Source organism: Cyprinodon tularosa, unplaced genomic scaffold (assembly GCF_016077235.1).
Source record: "Cyprinodon tularosa strain WSP-4 unplaced genomic scaffold, ASM1607723v1 ctg66, whole genome shotgun sequence".
NCBI classification, from domain to species: domain Eukaryota; kingdom Metazoa; phylum Chordata; class Actinopteri; order Cyprinodontiformes; family Cyprinodontidae; genus Cyprinodon; species Cyprinodon tularosa.
Genome location: NW_024039407.1, coordinates 1,449,201 through 1,466,935, shown reverse-complemented (window position 1 = coordinate 1,466,935; position 17,735 = coordinate 1,449,201). Strand labels below are relative to the sequence as shown.

General features: G+C 38.3%; 2 protein-coding genes across 2 annotated transcripts; one reads left to right on the top strand and one right to left on the bottom strand.

The window, feature by feature from the left end:
* Positions 1-701: 701 nt before the first annotated feature.
* tuba1c (tubulin, alpha 1c) lies at positions 702-3,628 on the top strand. Its single transcript, XM_038309463.1, has 4 exons — positions 702-859; positions 1,959-2,181; positions 2,275-2,423; positions 2,516-3,628. The coding sequence occupies exons 1-4, from the start codon at positions 857-859 to the stop codon at positions 3,494-3,496; spliced, it is 1,356 nt and encodes a 451-aa protein (XP_038165391.1). The 5' UTR covers positions 702-856; the 3' UTR covers positions 3,497-3,628.
* pmelb (premelanosome protein b) lies at positions 3,625-14,367 on the bottom strand. Its single transcript, XM_038309459.1, has 12 exons — positions 14,213-14,367; positions 12,665-12,760; positions 12,423-12,569; positions 10,337-10,465; positions 10,055-10,216; positions 8,337-8,669; positions 7,239-7,439; positions 6,636-6,773; positions 6,429-6,531; positions 6,124-6,329; positions 5,955-6,045; positions 3,625-4,146 (listed from the first exon to the last, which is right to left on the bottom strand). Exons 1-12 carry the CDS (start codon positions 14,268-14,270, stop codon positions 3,984-3,986), a joined length of 1,827 nt encoding a protein of 608 aa, XP_038165387.1. The 5' UTR covers positions 14,271-14,367; the 3' UTR covers positions 3,625-3,983.
* Between the last annotated feature and the right edge of the window lie 3,368 nt (positions 14,368-17,735).

The window sequence follows — 17,735 nt, the reverse complement described above, 5'->3', positions numbered from 1 at the left end:
TCCATTATTCCGGCTTTCATTCCCAACAGGATTTAAGATTCCTTGTAGCATTTAAATCTGGAAATCCCTGATGGCCACTGCTCTGTACTACTTCAGATGAACTGTGCATGATTTCACATACAGGCTCCTGCTTTTCAGGCAGTTTCATTTCCTCACACAGGCCAGAACCACAAGAAGCTGCGTGAACCCAGACACGGGGAGACAGGCGGTCACGTGATCGGCCCACTGAATGACATCATTGCAGAGGATCTGGGACAAAAGAGGGAGGAGAGGAGAGGAGCTGCCATGCTGGACTGACACCATCACAGCAGACCTGTCTCTGCAACATGCACGCCCTGCATGTGATGGAAGCTTTTTCACCTGAAACATTTCATTATTTTTCTGTTTCAAATGAAGTGAGAAAATGTCTCACGCAGGTGGATGCTGATGAATAAAGGTTTTTCGTCTGAACCACCCATCACTTTAAAATTTACATTTCAAATTATTGCATGAGCTTTAAAAAAAAGGCTAAATATCTATATTCCATAATAAATTTTGAAATATAAAATAAAGTTCATATTATTTTAATAATTTTATTCTATAATTGAAATGGGTTTCTATCCAGATTTGTTCTCCTCCGATGATCTTCACCATCATCACCAAATGGCGGCGGTAGAATGGTGTTTTTTTCCACTCTGCCCAGAAGCAGATCCGCTGCCCTTCCTGCATAAATCTGCCTGCACCGCCCTCCCATTCAGCAGTTGTTGCATCGACCCCGTTGGGTACAACACGCAACGCAAACACCCCGTTTTTACAAAGACCTCTTCTTGGCATTTTTCCCCTTTCTCCTCTTCCTCCTTAAACCTCAGTCGGAAAAATGGTAAGTTTGTGTTATTATTTGTGATAAATAATCTCGACTGGAAGAATTTATGAGGGAGAATCTGATCCTAATTCAGCGCGAGCCGGTGTCTCGCTGTCACACGACGTCGTGAAGGATTTTCTTCTTTCGACGCGTAACGTTTTTAACACGTGGGTGTATTTCATGTTGCGTTTTCAATCTTAACTGTATATTTTAGTTATATTTAGAAATGAATGGAACCGTTAGTTCGTAAAAAGGATGCGCAGATTGGTGCGCAATTGTGGCACAGTTTGATTGTCATTGTTTGGAGATGAGAACAATGCACTGACTGGCTGCATTTACGCACAACGAGAGCGATAAGCAGCCTTTAAATGCTAATAAGCAACACTTTTTTACATTTTTTTCAGTAGATTTTACTTTAAAATAATCTAATGTAACTTTTTTATTAAAAAAATATGAATATTTACGTCTTTATTACAGTGGGGAGGGGCGGGTTGTGTGTTCTGTAGATGGATAGAGACTAAGATTACTTTTATTTTTCATTATTAGGATCCAATATGCAATTTAGATAAATAATTGATGCATTTGATGGTAAATATGACAGTATTCTGCTGTGTACTATTAACAAAATTCGTTGTTTTTAGCAAAATCTCCTTACCTGATTAAAAAAACATAAGTATAAAACAAATTTGTGGGGGGTTTGTGTTTTTTTTTTTTGTTTTTTTTTTTTTTTTTGTGTCCAATCATCCGCTCTGATTGTGCATCTCCAGATAAATCAACTGGAATATTCCAGACTCACCAAATGCCTGCACCCATGCACATGCAAATTAATTTGCATGTGGGCTTATGCTTGCAAAAGAGATGCAAGAGTTGGAGAAAAAGACCAGAGCATGAAAAAAAAGCGGATCAAAGACAGGCGCGGGGGTTGCTGCTGGCAGGCATTTCCATGTCCCCTGCCGATTGTGGTGCAGAGTGGTGCCTCCTCCTGCTGCATTCCCTGCAAATTGCAGACAGGGGGAGCAGTTATTTATTTTACCGAAATTAAGATGTATTTATGTTGCAAAGATGTTAATGGGTTTTATCTAAATTGGCGTGTTTTTATTTATTTTTTGCTCTACAGCGTGAGTGCATCTCCATCCACGTCGGTCAGGCTGGTGTCCAGATTGGCAATGCCTGCTGGGAGCTCTACTGCCTGGAGCATGGGATCCAGCCGGACGGACAGATGCCCAGTGACAAGACTCTTGGTGGAGGAGATGATTCCTTCAATACCTTCTTCAGCGAGACTGGAGCAGGGAAGCACGTTCCCAGAGCCGTTTTTGTAGATTTGGAACCAACTGTCATCGGTAAGCACAGTCTTATCTGGTTGGATTTTTATAGATTATGTCTGTTAAGCAACCACAAATTTAGCCTAATTTGATGCTTTATTTTCTATTCAGATGAGGTTCGCACTGGCACTTACCGTCAGCTGTTCCACCCTGAGCAGCTGATCACTGGGAAGGAAGATGCTGCTAATAACTATGCCAGAGGACACTACACCATCGGCAAAGAGATCATTGACCTGGTTTTGGACAGGATCCGTAAACTGGTGGGTAAAACCAATACCAGTGACTTTGAAAGGTTTGTGTAAATCTTTTAAGTTGGTAAGCAATTGATTTTGGTTTTAATCTTGTTCTTCAGGCCGATCAGTGCACAGGTCTGCAGGGCTTCCTGGTTTTCCACAGCTTCGGTGGAGGAACCGGTTCTGGTTTCACCTCCCTGCTGATGGAGCGTCTCTCTGTGGACTACGGCAAGAAGTCTAAGCTGGAGTTCTCCATCTACCCAGCCCCTCAGGTGTCCACTGCTGTTGTGGAGCCCTACAACTCCATCCTGACCACCCACACCACCCTGGAGCACTCTGACTGTGCCTTCATGGTGGACAACGAGGCCATCTACGACATCTGCCGTAGAAACCTCGACATTGAGCGCCCCACCTACACCAACCTGAACAGGTTGATCAGTCAGATCGTGTCCTCCATCACTGCATCTCTTCGCTTTGATGGTGCCCTGAACGTTGATCTGACAGAGTTCCAGACCAACTTGGTGCCGTACCCCCGTATCCACTTCCCTCTGGCCACATACGCCCCTGTGATCTCTGCAGAGAAGGCTTACCATGAGCAGCTCTCAGTGGCTGAGATCACAAACGCTTGCTTCGAGCCAGCCAATCAGATGGTGAAATGTGACCCTCGTCATGGCAAGTACATGGCCTGCTGCCTTCTGTTCCGTGGCGATGTGGTGCCCAAAGATGTCAATGCTGCCATCGCCACCATCAAAACCAAGCGCACCATCCAGTTTGTGGACTGGTGTCCCACTGGTTTCAAGGTTGGCATCAACTACCAGCCACCCACTGTGGTTCCTGGTGGGGACCTGGCCAAGGTCCAGAGGGCGGTGTGCATGCTGAGCAACACCACTGCTATCGCAGAGGCCTGGGCTCGGCTGGACCACAAGTTCGATCTGATGTACGCCAAGCGTGCCTTCGTCCACTGGTATGTGGGTGAGGGAATGGAAGAGGGAGAGTTCTCCGAGGCCAGGGAGGACATGGCAGCTCTGGAGAAGGATTATGAGGAGGTTGGGGTCGACTCCATTGAGGGTGAGGGAGAGGAGGAAGGGGAAGAGTATTAAAAGAAACACAGAGGAGAAAAACACTCAAACCAGAGATGTTTGTCCACCAAAGTATCAGTTTGGGCTGTTTGAATTAAACTCTTGAAATTGCCAAGTTTGACTTTGTTCTGAATAAAATCTCTGTGATGTGAAGTTGTGTGTCCTCTTTTTATTCTGTCCAAACACTTATCATAACATTTTCTTTCTATAAAAAGTGAACATTGGCGAGCCTATGAGTAGAAACAGACTTAAAATTCTGATGTAATCAACAGCATAAAAAAATGTGTACCTACAATGAACCCACATTTTGTTTATTTTGAAAATTTCCAAATCCAGTTATGTCCAAGTCCAGTTTGTCTTCATGTAAAAAAAACACCAAAAAAACCATCCAAAGTGTGATTAAATGAAACAGTTACTACATATTACATATTTGTAAGGCTTTTTAGGAAGACATTTTTTAAAAGAATCCATGGGCTGATTATGTTCTGTATTGTCTGATGGTGTAGATTTACAGCGCCCTGTCCTGCAGCAGGGGGCTGTTGTCAATGGCTCCAGGTCTGTTCAGGGAGTTCCAGAGCATTGAAGCTGTAGAATGGCTGCGGACCTCACTGAGCTGAGGGCTTTCGGATCCGGCTTTGTCTTCCTTTAAAGGACGGTAGGGTTTAAGACGCCTGTCCAAAGAAGAAATTAAGACGGCATGTTTACACTTGCACCCTTTGTAATCCAGCAATCAGAAATTATTCAACTTAACCCCAGATAATCATAAATGTGCTTTTAATATGTTGTAGTGATGACATAAATGTTTTTGCCACAAAAAAAAAAAACATAACAATCCTTATCAGCTATCATTTATCATTTACCTTTTTAAAGAAAACAATTAAAGTATTACTAGTTATATAAAGAAAAATGGCTATTTAAATAAAAAATCAAAACATTTCATGTCGGTTCTAAGATTTTAGAAGCAAGGTTTATGAAATCTCAATGAAAACACTCATTTATTGAGATTGCTTTTCTGGATTTTGTCTCTTCAGGAGCTGAGTGACGTTCAGAATATAAAATCCATGTCTGGCTTTATCTAATTAACCAGTTTAAAGACAGATAAAACATACTGGGTATGATTGATTTTAGAGAAAATTAAGCCCACGATTGGGTGTTTAAGTTCACAAATTCAACCAAGGGCAATCCTGGAGTCAGTAATGTTCATAATCAGGGAGACAGATGTAGGAATAAGAGTCTAAAAGTGCTATTAAGGGACGAAAAAGGTCATTTGTAAAGTAGTCTAACAATGATTTAATAAACTAGATGTTAATAGCAATAAACTCCAAAGTATCAGAGATTTGGCTACACATTTCATACATCGTTATTGTCTTGTTATTAAAGCTAAACCTTACTGCCAGCGGAATTTCTACTTCTTGTCAAAAAATATTCTAATTACCAATGATTCATGTTTGAACATATAAATGGTTTGAAACATACGCTATTGATAAAAACGCTTAGCCTGGTCACCGAGCAGAATTTTTTTTTTATATCTGTTTTTTTTTTTGTCAATGTATTTGTAGAGCAAAAGCACTCAGAGAGGGCAGACCTCCACCAAGTGGCTAATTTCCTCTGACATATTGTCATTTTCACCTTAAATTGTCACCTGTATTCACTGAATATTTAGAAAAATTCCTGGATCCCAATGGTGATCCAAATTACCAAAACGTAAGCAAGTATTGCCAGACACAGTAAGAAAATCCTCTGAAAAATTTAGCAAAATCAGTCCATAAATTTTCAGCTATTTTCAAAACAGACAGACAAACAGATACTGATGAAAACATAAACTCCTTGTCGGAGGTAATAAAAGCTCAGCATAAGGTAAAGGTCTTACTTACATCCCGTAAACCATTTTAAGAATAGGAAGAGGAGTACAACTTAAGCAAATGTTAGTTCATAACAGAAAACCATAAATACACCTAAGGAAAATATAGAGAGCCAAATGAACCGAACATGCTGGTGACACCAGAGCTTTGAGGTAAATATAAGGTTTTCTGTGGGATGTAAGAACTAGAACATGCTAAGATTGATGCGATAATTCCTTAAGCATGCACAACCACTTCACTCAACTTTTAAAGCTAGAAGCACTTATACAATATTTATATTAATCCATTTGATTTAAAATAGGAGTTGGAACACCTGTGGGACTGAGCCACCAATATTTAGAGGCAGGAAGGGAGACTCTTCCTACATTTAGAAACAGGAAAGCAGATGAGTGCAGATAATCTACAGTAAAGGGCCTTTAGGTCCTGCTGTGTAACAATGAAAAGGCCCTTATCCACTGCTGCTTCCAGTTCTGAGGAAGAAGGATACATGGATAATTTTAATATGTTCTTATCTATGCAAATTAAAGAGGCTGTGGAGATGGATCTTATTTCAAGCTTTGGAAAACTTGAAAAGTCACTATAGAACGAGAGAAGATTTTTAAAGTGACAGTTCCTACTTGTAGGAGTATCCAATGATTCCAACTGCAAAAATCAGTACCAGGAACCCCAACAGCAAAGCGATGGTGCCGGAGGAAGAAAGATCTGAGTCTGCAAAAAAAAAAAAAAAATATCAGAAGGCCTGAAAAAACTTCTTGTGAACTGGTACATTGCTAATCTGTTACCTACCCATATCAACAGTGAATTTGGCAGTGGTGGCAGCCAAGCTGACATCATTTGCCATGGAAACGTTGATGCAGTAGACCCCGGAGGAATTAAAAAAGTGACGCAACACCAACTGGCACTCCTCTGAAGGCTCGACCATGTTGCATTCCATGTGAATAGGTTTCAGGCATTTTGAATCTAGAATCACACTACAAACCTCTTTGGGAAAACTGTGTAAGAAAACAAAAAACACAACGAATGAGAACTCTTTTGAAGTCCCACGCAGCCTTGATTTATTCTACACTGGAATTACATCAGACATTCATTACCTTCCTTGGCAGGTAACAGTAATGTCTAAAACATTTGTGCCTTTTTGAGGTGTTGTCATGAGGACATTTTCCATTTGCACAATGTCTACTTTTTCAATTCCCTCTGAAAAAAAAGATAAGCATTATTTCTGATCATTTTAATTCTTTAATGTAATTAGTAAAAAAATATTTTTTGTTCTCTCAGGTGGATGCTTCAAAATAACTTACCAAAAATTTCAATGCCAGTACAGAAGGAACCATATCTATATATCACACAGTCGTCATCGGATGGTTGGTCTTCTGCATCCCTCTTAGCAACAACAATGGCTGAAGCTCGCCCTGAGAGCCTCGCTGTTCTCTTTGCATCTTTTCATCACAAACAGAACATGTATGTTGTTATCAACTTAAATTGCATGCATTTATTTAATCAACCTGTTGTTTCTGTGTCTCTCACGTATCTCCCAATAACAACTGTTGTACTTCCAAGCCTCAATTTCAGAAACACCTTGTGCATCAATGAAAGTCAGAGAGTAACTGCTCAGGGACGACTATGTACTGCGTAAGAGCTCTTATCTGATGAGAGTTATGGGTAAATAGCAGTAAAGTACTTTACTGTGAACAAACGCAGAAAAACACACAGAGTATGAGCGAACACAGTACTGACATGGCTGTCTTGGAATTTGCGGAGTCAGTTTTGAACAAGAAGGTAAACATTTTTCTTGTAAAGGTTTTAGGTGTTAATGTAGCATTTAAAATGCTTTATTAATACCAATGATCAAAGAAGAACCTTTTCTTTCCTCCTTCAACCATTATGAGGTAGCAGAGACTTACTGGATACCATTCTGTTTCCTGCCTTGCTGGCAACCGGCAGCTTGTTTATAGGGGAAGGAGTCTTTGCCACTGTTGCTGCTTTCTGGACATGCTGAATGATGGAGGCTGTGGAAGCTTCGCCCTCAGTGGTGTCCTCCTCAGTGTCTGAGGGACCCATGTTGATGTCCAAACCAACTGGCTTAGTGGAAACCAGTATTGGAACTGCAGAAAACCAGATGAGTTTTCAGACAGCTGTGTCTTTTAGGGATACAAAATTGTTAGATTATTTTGTTATATGTTTCTAATTATATTTTCTGGAAATCTTGTAATTAACTATATACTATATACAAAAAGGTGGACATATAGAAATATAAATATCTCTATTGTTATGATGCTATAGGCTTATGCTGCTGGAGGACATAGGGACCACTTTTCATCATTCTATTTCTCGTTTCCCATTCCCATTCTGTAGTATGTGTTAGTTTAACCCCTAACTTTATGTTCTCTCTGCTTTTTCTTGCCATGGTAGCCTCCTCTGCTCTATTCCTGTTAAGCTGTGACTCCATCCTGGAGAGAAATATCAGTACTGCAGCCAATAATGCCTTTGGTTCTAGATTATAGAGGTGTTTGTCTGCTTCTCTCTCTTTGAAACCAATCAGCCTCAGCAGAGGAATGCTCACTCTATGCCTGATTTTGCTGGAGGTTTCTTTCCGTTAAAAGGTAGTGTTTTCCTCTTCACTGATGTTGCATGGATCATCAAAGTGAGGGAGATGACAAGAAAATGCAAGCAAAATCTGCTCTCACCTCATGCTCATCCAGGATGAGTGTGTTGCTGTAAGGGATTGCTTTTGAGTCAGTGACTCGATGCAATCAGCCGTTTTTTCGTAGAAACAAAACTTTTAACCAGTCTGACTGTTTGATCTTGTTGAATTGTATCTATAATGTGCCTTGAGATGACGTGTTACGAATTAGTGCTGTATAACTGAATTGAATTGAATTGAATTATACAGTCTCAAATCATATATATTTATATATATATTTATACATATCTTATCAAGAGCTCTTTATTTGCACCTGGTAGATACAAAAAATAAAATAGATAAACAGGCAGAATCTTACCTGTGGTGCCCTGGTCATTAGCTGGTCCAGGGGTAGAGGTTGTGATGTCAGATGGCGGGTTGCAGGCCTTATCAGGGATTGCTGCCTGGATGACCACCTGAGGTTTGAATGAGCCAGAGCTTACATATGTGTGAGTGACAGTCAGCTCTCTGGATATCAGGGCTCCGCTCCCATCCCCAAAGTCCCAGTTGAAGGTGATGTCAGCGTTGCCGAGGTATGCACTGGGATCGTGGAGAGTGACTGTGAAGGCTATCGCCTTGTTCTGCATGAAGCGCAGGTCACCAGCCACAATGTCGTCAATTTGATCCAAGGAGACAGTGAAGGGGATTTGATCTAAAGAGATAATACAGTTTTAGTCCATTAACAATAACTTTGAAATTTCATTGGGTTAAGTCAACCCTTCTTTGTTGCAAGACAGTCCCAATACAACATAAAATCTTATTGATTTTAAACAAGATTTGGGGGAATATCAAAATTAATCATACTGATTTAATTACAAACACCCCCCCTGGTAACTAGGTAAATGCCCTTCGATTAGTTGCACCCCAGAACACTTCCTGTAGTCAATAAAAGGTTTTTTTCCAAACATTTAACCCCACTACTTGGCACTGTTTTTTTTTTTTTATAAAATGCTTTGATGAACCTCTTTCATTCAGTTGATGTTTGGTGGAAATTACTTCTGTTACATAATGTTAGCATCTTTTATTTGTTCCAAAACCAGCATTTAAGTATGTTTGTCCTTTGATTTGAAGTTAAACTGAGGGATTCGAAGTTGGTCATCCACCTTCATTTTTCCACTCACTATGCTCCAATGACACTAATAGTAAAACAAAGGCTCAACATGATAATGCCACTACCATATCAGAATTCTGGTTAGAGTTGGTCTGAATCATAAATAAAGATTTTAGTCATTCTTAAAGGTGCTTTTTTATTTTATTTTTTTTGTACTGCCTCATTCTGTGTTGATAATAAATTGGCGTCTTTGGGCTTTTGAGTTTTTTGGGATGTTCCTAAAAATGTTAACCAGCCTTTATTTCTTAGAGGAGGATAGTGTTACATGCTGGCCTGAAAAGAGAACTCCATACCATAACATTAAGCTATTTAATCAACTTTAAAGATTGTACCAGAACAGGGGCCAAGCGTCAGAATAGCCGGACGTTGTATTGTATTGTTTTTTCATCAGACGCATCATTGAAATATCATTTTGACATACAGGCAATGTGAAGGTCCTTCCTTTGCACCTTAGCTATTTCATGTTAGGTACTCTGTAAACCCTGCACCACTTGTCTACACTGTGTTTATGAACATACATCTGACCTTTCTGAGACCAACGTTGCACTTTTCTCTCCAGTTAAAGTAATTTTCAAGTATTTAAAACGGTATTTAATGAAGTTGTTTTTTTTTGTTTGTTTTTTTTTTAAACAAGTTCAGTGTTTTGTTTTGTTTTTAAACTTTTTTAGAATATACATCCTAATCCTCTGCACCTTCACTGGTTGATGATAGCACACATTATTCTAAGTTTCTTCCCAATTGTGCCTTCCAGCTGTTCCTTTCTCCCTGTTATTAGAAATATTTTCCCTCCCTGATGATTCCTCAAATCCCAAGTAAAACTAACACAAGGTAATTGAGAACAAGGCAACACCTGAATGCAGCCATTAGCCAACAACTCTGAAAAAGTGCAGCATCATTTCTAGGTTTTTGTCCAGCTTCAAACATACCAGTGATGGAAAACTGAGTAGAGGCATATCCTAAAGGAATAAACTTTTCTTTGCTCCGGTAGTGATAGATAACAATGTCCATGTTGTAGGAACCCAGTGGGAGCTCATCAGTGTTAATAGTCAGAGAGGATGAGGGCCCATCTGCTACCTGCCAGTACTGGCCTGCCAAAGAAGAAGACAAAAACACATTAGTCAGCAGATGTGATCCTGTTCATAAAGATTTGGGTGATTAGGTTAAATTGGGCTGTTGTTGTTTTTTTTAGGGTCTTTGGCTCCACTCACCACAGGTCTTCCACACAAACACATAGGCTGGCTTCTTGTCGTTCTTTATTGGTGTCCCGTCAGGAAAAACAGCCTCCCAGTCTGCATCCTTGGTTGGGTAAACTGGATCTGACTTTAAATACTTTGTTCCTATTAAGAGAGAAACTGAAATGGTTATGAAAACACTGTGCGTTAAAAAAAAAAAACATTTTCAGAAGGGTCCCAGTTTGTATGCTACTATTCTAATATACTAACCTTTAAAAATCAAACATAAATTACTACAAACTCGGTTTTGTAAAGCAGGAAGGCAAATTATCGCTCTAAAATGGTATAGAAGTGAAAAATATAGAAGTATATATATATATTCTTTTACTTGAAATAAGGAACTATTTTCGTGATAGGAAGGAACATCAGAATATTCTGAGTAGATGAAGTCATTAATAAATATAGATTGGGGGTTTGTAAACTTTACAATCCACATAGATAATTTTACTCCCAGTGCAGTAAATAATAAGCAGTTTAAAGATGCAAATGTTACATGACCTTTAGAAGACCTTTAAAAATGTTTTATAGTTATCTACCACAGGAATTTTTGTTTTTTTATTTTTGAATAACCTTCACTTTTTAAATGTAAAAAAAAAAAAAAAAAAAACCTAAATTAAAAGAAGTGAAAAACATATATATACAAACAGGATGGATATTTACGGAAGAGGATAAGGGCCACTGAAAAAGTCAGAATTCTGGGAAGAAATTCTGAATTTTGAAATTAAAGTCAAAATTCTGAATTTGTTTCCCATATTAAACTGATAACAAACCAGTTCCTCCTAAAAAGCTTAAAAAAAAAAAAATAAAATAAAATAAAAAAATTGGTTCTATTCAAACCTTATTTTTTGTGATCAGGAAAGCCCCCCTGATCTCTCAAGATCTTTTTAATTGCTTCTACTAATCTTTCAAGCTGCTCCCAGCAGAGAGACAGAGAGTCGAAAGTCCCTCTAGCCCATAAGCCACTCAAAAAAAAAAGCATTTCCATATTCATTTGAAGCAAGTTGAAATAAGAATTAGTTTTGCACACTTTTGAAAGCGTGCTTTTTAATGTTTTTATATGTGTCTTAAGGTCTTTGGCATATTTAAAGTGGAGAAATTGTGTTTTCCGAGCTTTATCAAGATCCTTTTATTCAATTCTATTCTACTCTATTATCTTCAGAATAAATCACATAACTCCACATATACGTCCTCTAGTGGCCATTGTAAACATATCACTTTGCAAGTCAATCTGCAATCCCTGGTTTGCATATGGAGCAATTTACTGCTCTATTTCCAACGAATGCAACAGCTGCTAATTATTTCGATTTCTCAATGAGTTCACTGACATGATTTGAAGTTAAATTCCAGCTTCTTTAGGGATGGGTTAAATGAAGAGAACACACATTGTTGTGATGTATAATTGTATTGACTAGTGTGATTTGGATCGTTATTAAGAAATGTTTATTTTATTTATTGCTATTTTTATTGTAGACATAAATCCTATTTAAAATGTCTGTCTGTCTCCCATTTAGCTTTAAAAAAAAACATTTTTAGAAGGTTACAACAGACCCAAATGTATTTAGTTTGGATTGTATCAAAAATCAACACAAACTATCGTTTTGCTGAGATGGAAATAATGTGTCAATTATAATTTTATTTATAAATAGGTATCTTAAAATGTTGATTTATGTCTATCTGTATTCACTCCCTCCACATCTTAACACTCAAAGAGGTCAAACCCTTTTTTTGTGTCCAAGCTCTTGCACATGGATCTGGTCATTCCTTTTAACATAATAGTAAACAATAATAAAATATATATATAAATATATACATATTTATAGCCATGCCAGTGCAGGGACTGACTGCAGTTCTACTGTATGGTGCCTTGGTTAAGGTCAATGACTGGCGCACCTGACATGTAACAACCATAACATGCAAATTGCTTTAGGTGAATAGATTATATTAACTAGGCTATGTATGCCTAAAAAAAATCCACCATCCTCTTTCTTTTTTTTTTTTTTCTTTTTTTTTTTTACAACTAGACTACATGGTACAAATATAACAAACTGTGTATGTTTGTTACCATTGACTACACAGTCTTCAGCCCAAACCACTTCTCCACCAGGCAGCACCTTTTGGCTGTGGGGGAACTGCAGGTCGATAGTGAACGTGACTTTGGCTCCAGTCAGTGTTGGTGAATCATTTCCAACATTAAAGGTCACCTTTCCACCTTTGCAAGAAAACAGATGGGAATATTTTTCCATCAGTGCTGCACACATGTTAAAGAGCAGCTGTGAGTGTGCAGTTCAAATCCTTACAGCTTACCTTTCCAGCAGTCTTGATATCGTGGGTCACCATCTTTCCAGGTTGGGTACAATTTATTGTTCCATGATGGGAAGCGAGTAAAGCGGTTTTTAGTCTCTAAAACACAAACAACCAGCACACTGATTACCTTGAATAAAACCGAATTTAAATTTTTTGTTGAAGTTTACTCGTTGATTTTGTTGATTTTACAAATTCTGTCCTGTGCATGAAAGGAGTCGGAGTGAATTTATTTGAGCAGCAATGAAAGTGCATGGTACCAATCTCTCTCATGTGATGCTAATCTGAGTGTGTGGAGGATTATATTACAGATAAACAGCGTTTTGGGGCAGAATTACCCAACCTAGAAATAGAATTCAGTCTAAATAAAAAAGTTTTGCTATGATAATTAAAAGGACGACAGGGAAAGGGAGACGCTAGTGATCATATCAAGTGGAAAACCCCAATATAAAGCTGGTTTTAGTCACCATGATTAGAAACATGTTGGATTTGATTTTGGGTCATTTTATGGTGACCATGTTCTTTCTCATATCTGTTACATTGCTATAGAGGAGGTTCGGTTATTCTACAAAGATGCTTTAGTTCACTGAGTTTTGCAGATATTTCCACCAAATTGTTCAAAGGTCCCATTGCAGGGTTTTAGTCAAACTCAAGTCTGTGTGTTGACTGAACTATTGCAACACCTAGATGTTTATTTCCTCAGTTCTGCAGTAGATTAGCTGTTGTGTTTAGGATCATTGTTGGAGAGATGGCCCGACGGTGGCGTCTGGAATACGTTTGGTTTTATCCAAACATAGAACTGAAGTTTTGTGGCCAGACATTTAGTCTTTAGTCAGATAAAACACAGCAGACCTGAGCCAAACTGTTATATTCTTTTCTAAAAGAGAAGATATTTTGCCTGGAAGTTATTCCAAACAAGTTATGATTATTTAGTTACATTGATCTTGTTGGGAATTGGAACAATATAAATGCTAATCGAGGACAGTAGCAACTTAGAAGGAGATTTTTATGATTTGTTCATTGTTTGGATCAATTTACTGGGATTTCCATTCCTAGAAAGATTGGCTGTTATCTTCAATATCTTTCAAAATGTTCTTGACAGTTTCTGATTGCTATTTGTTTTCCACCTTGGCTTTATCTTAACAATAACCTGACACAGAGCAATAACTTTCCCCATATCTGTCTTTTAAATAAATAGTTAAACACATGTTGATGATTTGCAGCAGTTCTAATGAATGAACAGAAGTATATTTATCTGGTCCTCCATCTGTAATGATAGTCATAGCAATGCCAAACCACCCCAACATTAGTTTATCACCCAGGATTTTCTGATGGCAATTTGTCATAGATTGTCTGGTAAGTGGAAACATTTATGGCCAGTTATTGAATCTCTGTGATATCATGTCTGGATCTCTTAATGATTGCAGTTTCAGATTCCTACCAAATAATAAAATTTCCTTCATTTCTTTCAATTGTTTAATTCTTCATCGGAATAGATTTATCTCAGGTAAATTCCTTTAAAAAAATAACAGAATAATTACCTGTACTTACTTGCCCAAGTTTGTGGAGTTACTGTCAAAAGCAGCAACAGAAGAGTGGACGTCCGCATCGTCTCGTCCCTGTGACACGTCCCCCACTGAGCAGGAGGCAGCCTAAAGCATGCCTTTATAAACTCCCTGAGGTGTTTATAAAGCTGCACCTGAACCCCCCCTCAGAACCCCCATCTGGCAAGATCTGAGGCTTTGTCTACTTACAGTGCATGTAGCTCTGGAGGATTACTGTGGCAGCAGACAAAGCGTCATATATTCACACAAAAATGTCCAATTTCCACTGAGGGGCGACGGGTAAATGCCATGAATGAGGCTAAAAAGCCAACATCTAGGAAAGCAGGATGATAAACAAGAAGCAGCTTTTTGGATCCTGTGGTTCCAGATCTTGTGTAGCCTCCAAAAAAAGTAGTAGTTTAATTTTTTTCATTTAGTTTACTACTTAACACTTAAAAACGTTTTTTTTTTTTTTTCTACTTCTTTGGAGAGAGGATTTTTGGTTTTGGAAAAAGACAGCTCTCAATGCAAAACACATTAGATAAAGTTAAATGCATCTAACTGCCTTCAAAAGTCACAGAACTATCTACAGTCTGACAGAGAATAATTTAATCTCAGCATAAAACAAGCTGTTTAATGAAATCATAAGAGATTTGGTAAAGAACGTTAAGCTCCATAAGTTGCATCTATAGGTCAAAGTAGGAGCTGAGTGGTCCACGATGACCTTTAGGGACCTGCAGAAACCAGCTGCACTGGTGAAAGACCTTGTAGACAGGATCACCACAGAACACAAATCTGTCCTTCGTTGTTATGTGGCAAAAATAAGTTGAAATGACACCACAGTTTTCACCTCACATCATGTTGATGACATGTAGATTAGACAAAAGTCTTAACTTTTTGGCCAACATGCAAAACAACATCTGACAGAAAACCAACCTCACACCACTTATTCGCCCCATGGTAGTGGGAGTGTCATGCTGTGGGGATGCATTTCTCCATCAGCAAGAGGGAAAGTGGTCAGTAGATGGATGGAATTAAATCTAGATAAATTTAGACGGTAAAGTGTTGCACTTTTAGCTTACTGTCACTTGTAAACCTGAAACGAATGAATGGTTAATGGCCAGGCCTTTGCTAAACTTACTAACATGCCAAGGAGGTAATGTGCCCTTTTGTTTTAGGTGTGTATGAACTGGAATGCATGCAAAAGCAGCAGGAGAGAAGCACTCAAGGACCAACGTTACCTACCCCTGGGTTAAAGGTTGCAAAGGCTTGAGAATACGGGTTCACAACAGCCATAAAGATACAAACATCTTTAGCAAGACTTAAAAACTGATGTTCCGAGCTGATCTGACATAGCTGGGGAGCTATTGGGCTAAGATTCAATAGCAAAAATGATGCAGGTCAAACTGTGGAAGGATTCGTTTTAATATATGTTTTCAAAGCCTGCTTTGTTGCTGGTTTGTCTCATAAATGTCATTTAAATATACTTAATACAATGAGTGGATAAAATGTTACAAGATGTGTGAAAAAATCCTAGTTTATAAATATTGTTCTGGGATGACTTGCTTAGTCTATGCACAGTTTCATTATACTATAACAAGCAAAAATATAAATATACACATGTGGTTATAAACAAGGGAATATTTAAGTAATGATTAAGTTTGCATGTATGGATACCTTCCAGTACAGTGTAAAACATTTTCTTCTACAATCATCTGACCCACTTTGGTCAGCCTCTCTGATTAGCGCTAATTACGGCCAGATTTATTTTCTGAATTCGAATCGCTCCAAATGCCTTTAAGTTCTCCACATGTCGAAAGTCTTCAGACTACCAAAAGCTTCATCTAATGCTTTAATACTTGGAGAAAATTAGTCTGTCTGTAAGCGTTGGGCGCACAGCAGGAGGTTATTATTTTGTTTGAACAATGAGTTACACATGCCCTAGGTAAAAAAAAAAAAGAGATGGAGGAATGTAAAAGTTAATGAGGATTACTGAGCCACTTGTGACTCTTTACATTCCTCCAGCTTTGTCCCAAACCACAAAACTTAAAAGTCACAATATTAAGCTTTCTATTATCTTCGTATCATATGCCTAACTACAGAGCTATTTAAACCTCTTTTCAAACAATGCAGGCATTCATAGCAAGTCCTGCCCTGGTGTGTTGCTCCTGACATTCTGCTGAGGAACGCACTGTTACTGACAGGACCGATTTCTGACACATAGAGAGATCCATCAGTCCATCCCTCCGCTTCCAGATGTAGACGATGGACATTTTCCCCTGTAAACACAGGAATTTTATTTGGGGCTTCATTAGTTGCAAATCAAATTTGTGTGCGTGCAGAATGCAAAGCTGTCCATTGGCTGAGTGAGTAATGAACTCATGTAACTGAGATGGAAACTAATACGTAAAGCATTACAAAGGATACACTCTTTTTCCTGAAAAGAGATCACTTGGGAAAAACTCTTTAAATAACATTTCATAACTTATATGCATTGAATAACCAGGAGACATGACAAAAGATTCTGATAGAAATTGTAATCTTACTCAGATTAGGGAAATTGCTTAGAATGTACAAGAGGCAGCTGCTCACCTCCGGGCTCACCTCTCAGGAAGTGGCTCCGATTAACAGTTAAAAAGGCATTTTATACATCTCCAGTCTGCCACATCATCTTATTTTACATCATACTTGTTAGTAGATGATTAGACATCCTTGGCTCCAGCCTTATCAAAATATTACACTCCGTTCTTAGCTAAAGGACACCTCTCTCATTCCATTTCCAAATCTTTGCCACATACAGAATGAAGATTATAACTGTATATCCAGACAGAAGAACTGTCTTAATTAGATTAAAACATCAGTTCCGACACGCAACAGGCAGCCAATACCAAGGAGTAATAAACTCACACATCTTTAGTGATAATTGTCCTAACAAGATACACAAAACATATTAAAGAAAGAGAGGATGCAAAAAGATAGGGTTGTACGGTAAGAGGCAGAAGCAACCGGTAAAATGAGAACACACCAAACTTAAAAGCCTGCATATTGGATATCTGGAATTATTTTGATATGTGGGAACGGAACTCTAAGGCAATATATAAGCTATGGTCAGATGGTACAAAAATGATATGGTAAAGCTTTTATGTTTTATTTTTTTGCTTTGTTTTAAGATAGTCAACACTTGTGCAAATAATTATTAAAAAATCTACAACTGGGTATCATTACATTATTGTTTAAATCAACACTCAAATGAAAAAGTGACTGAATGATCAGCTAATTTAGCACATATAGGGATTAAAGGAAATGAAATTGTAGACAAGATTGCTAAGGAAGCAAAATAAAACCATTGAAATGATGATTAACTTAAGTAAGACAGAAATTAAGAGTATCATTAAACAAAGGATGAAGGAAAGGTGGCAAAAACAATCGGAAGAAGAAAGGAGAGGAAGAAGGTTTTATAGGATTCAACGGAAAGTCGGAAAAATTAGGATAGCAGAAGGAAGCAGAAGAGACAAAACAGTTATTTCAAG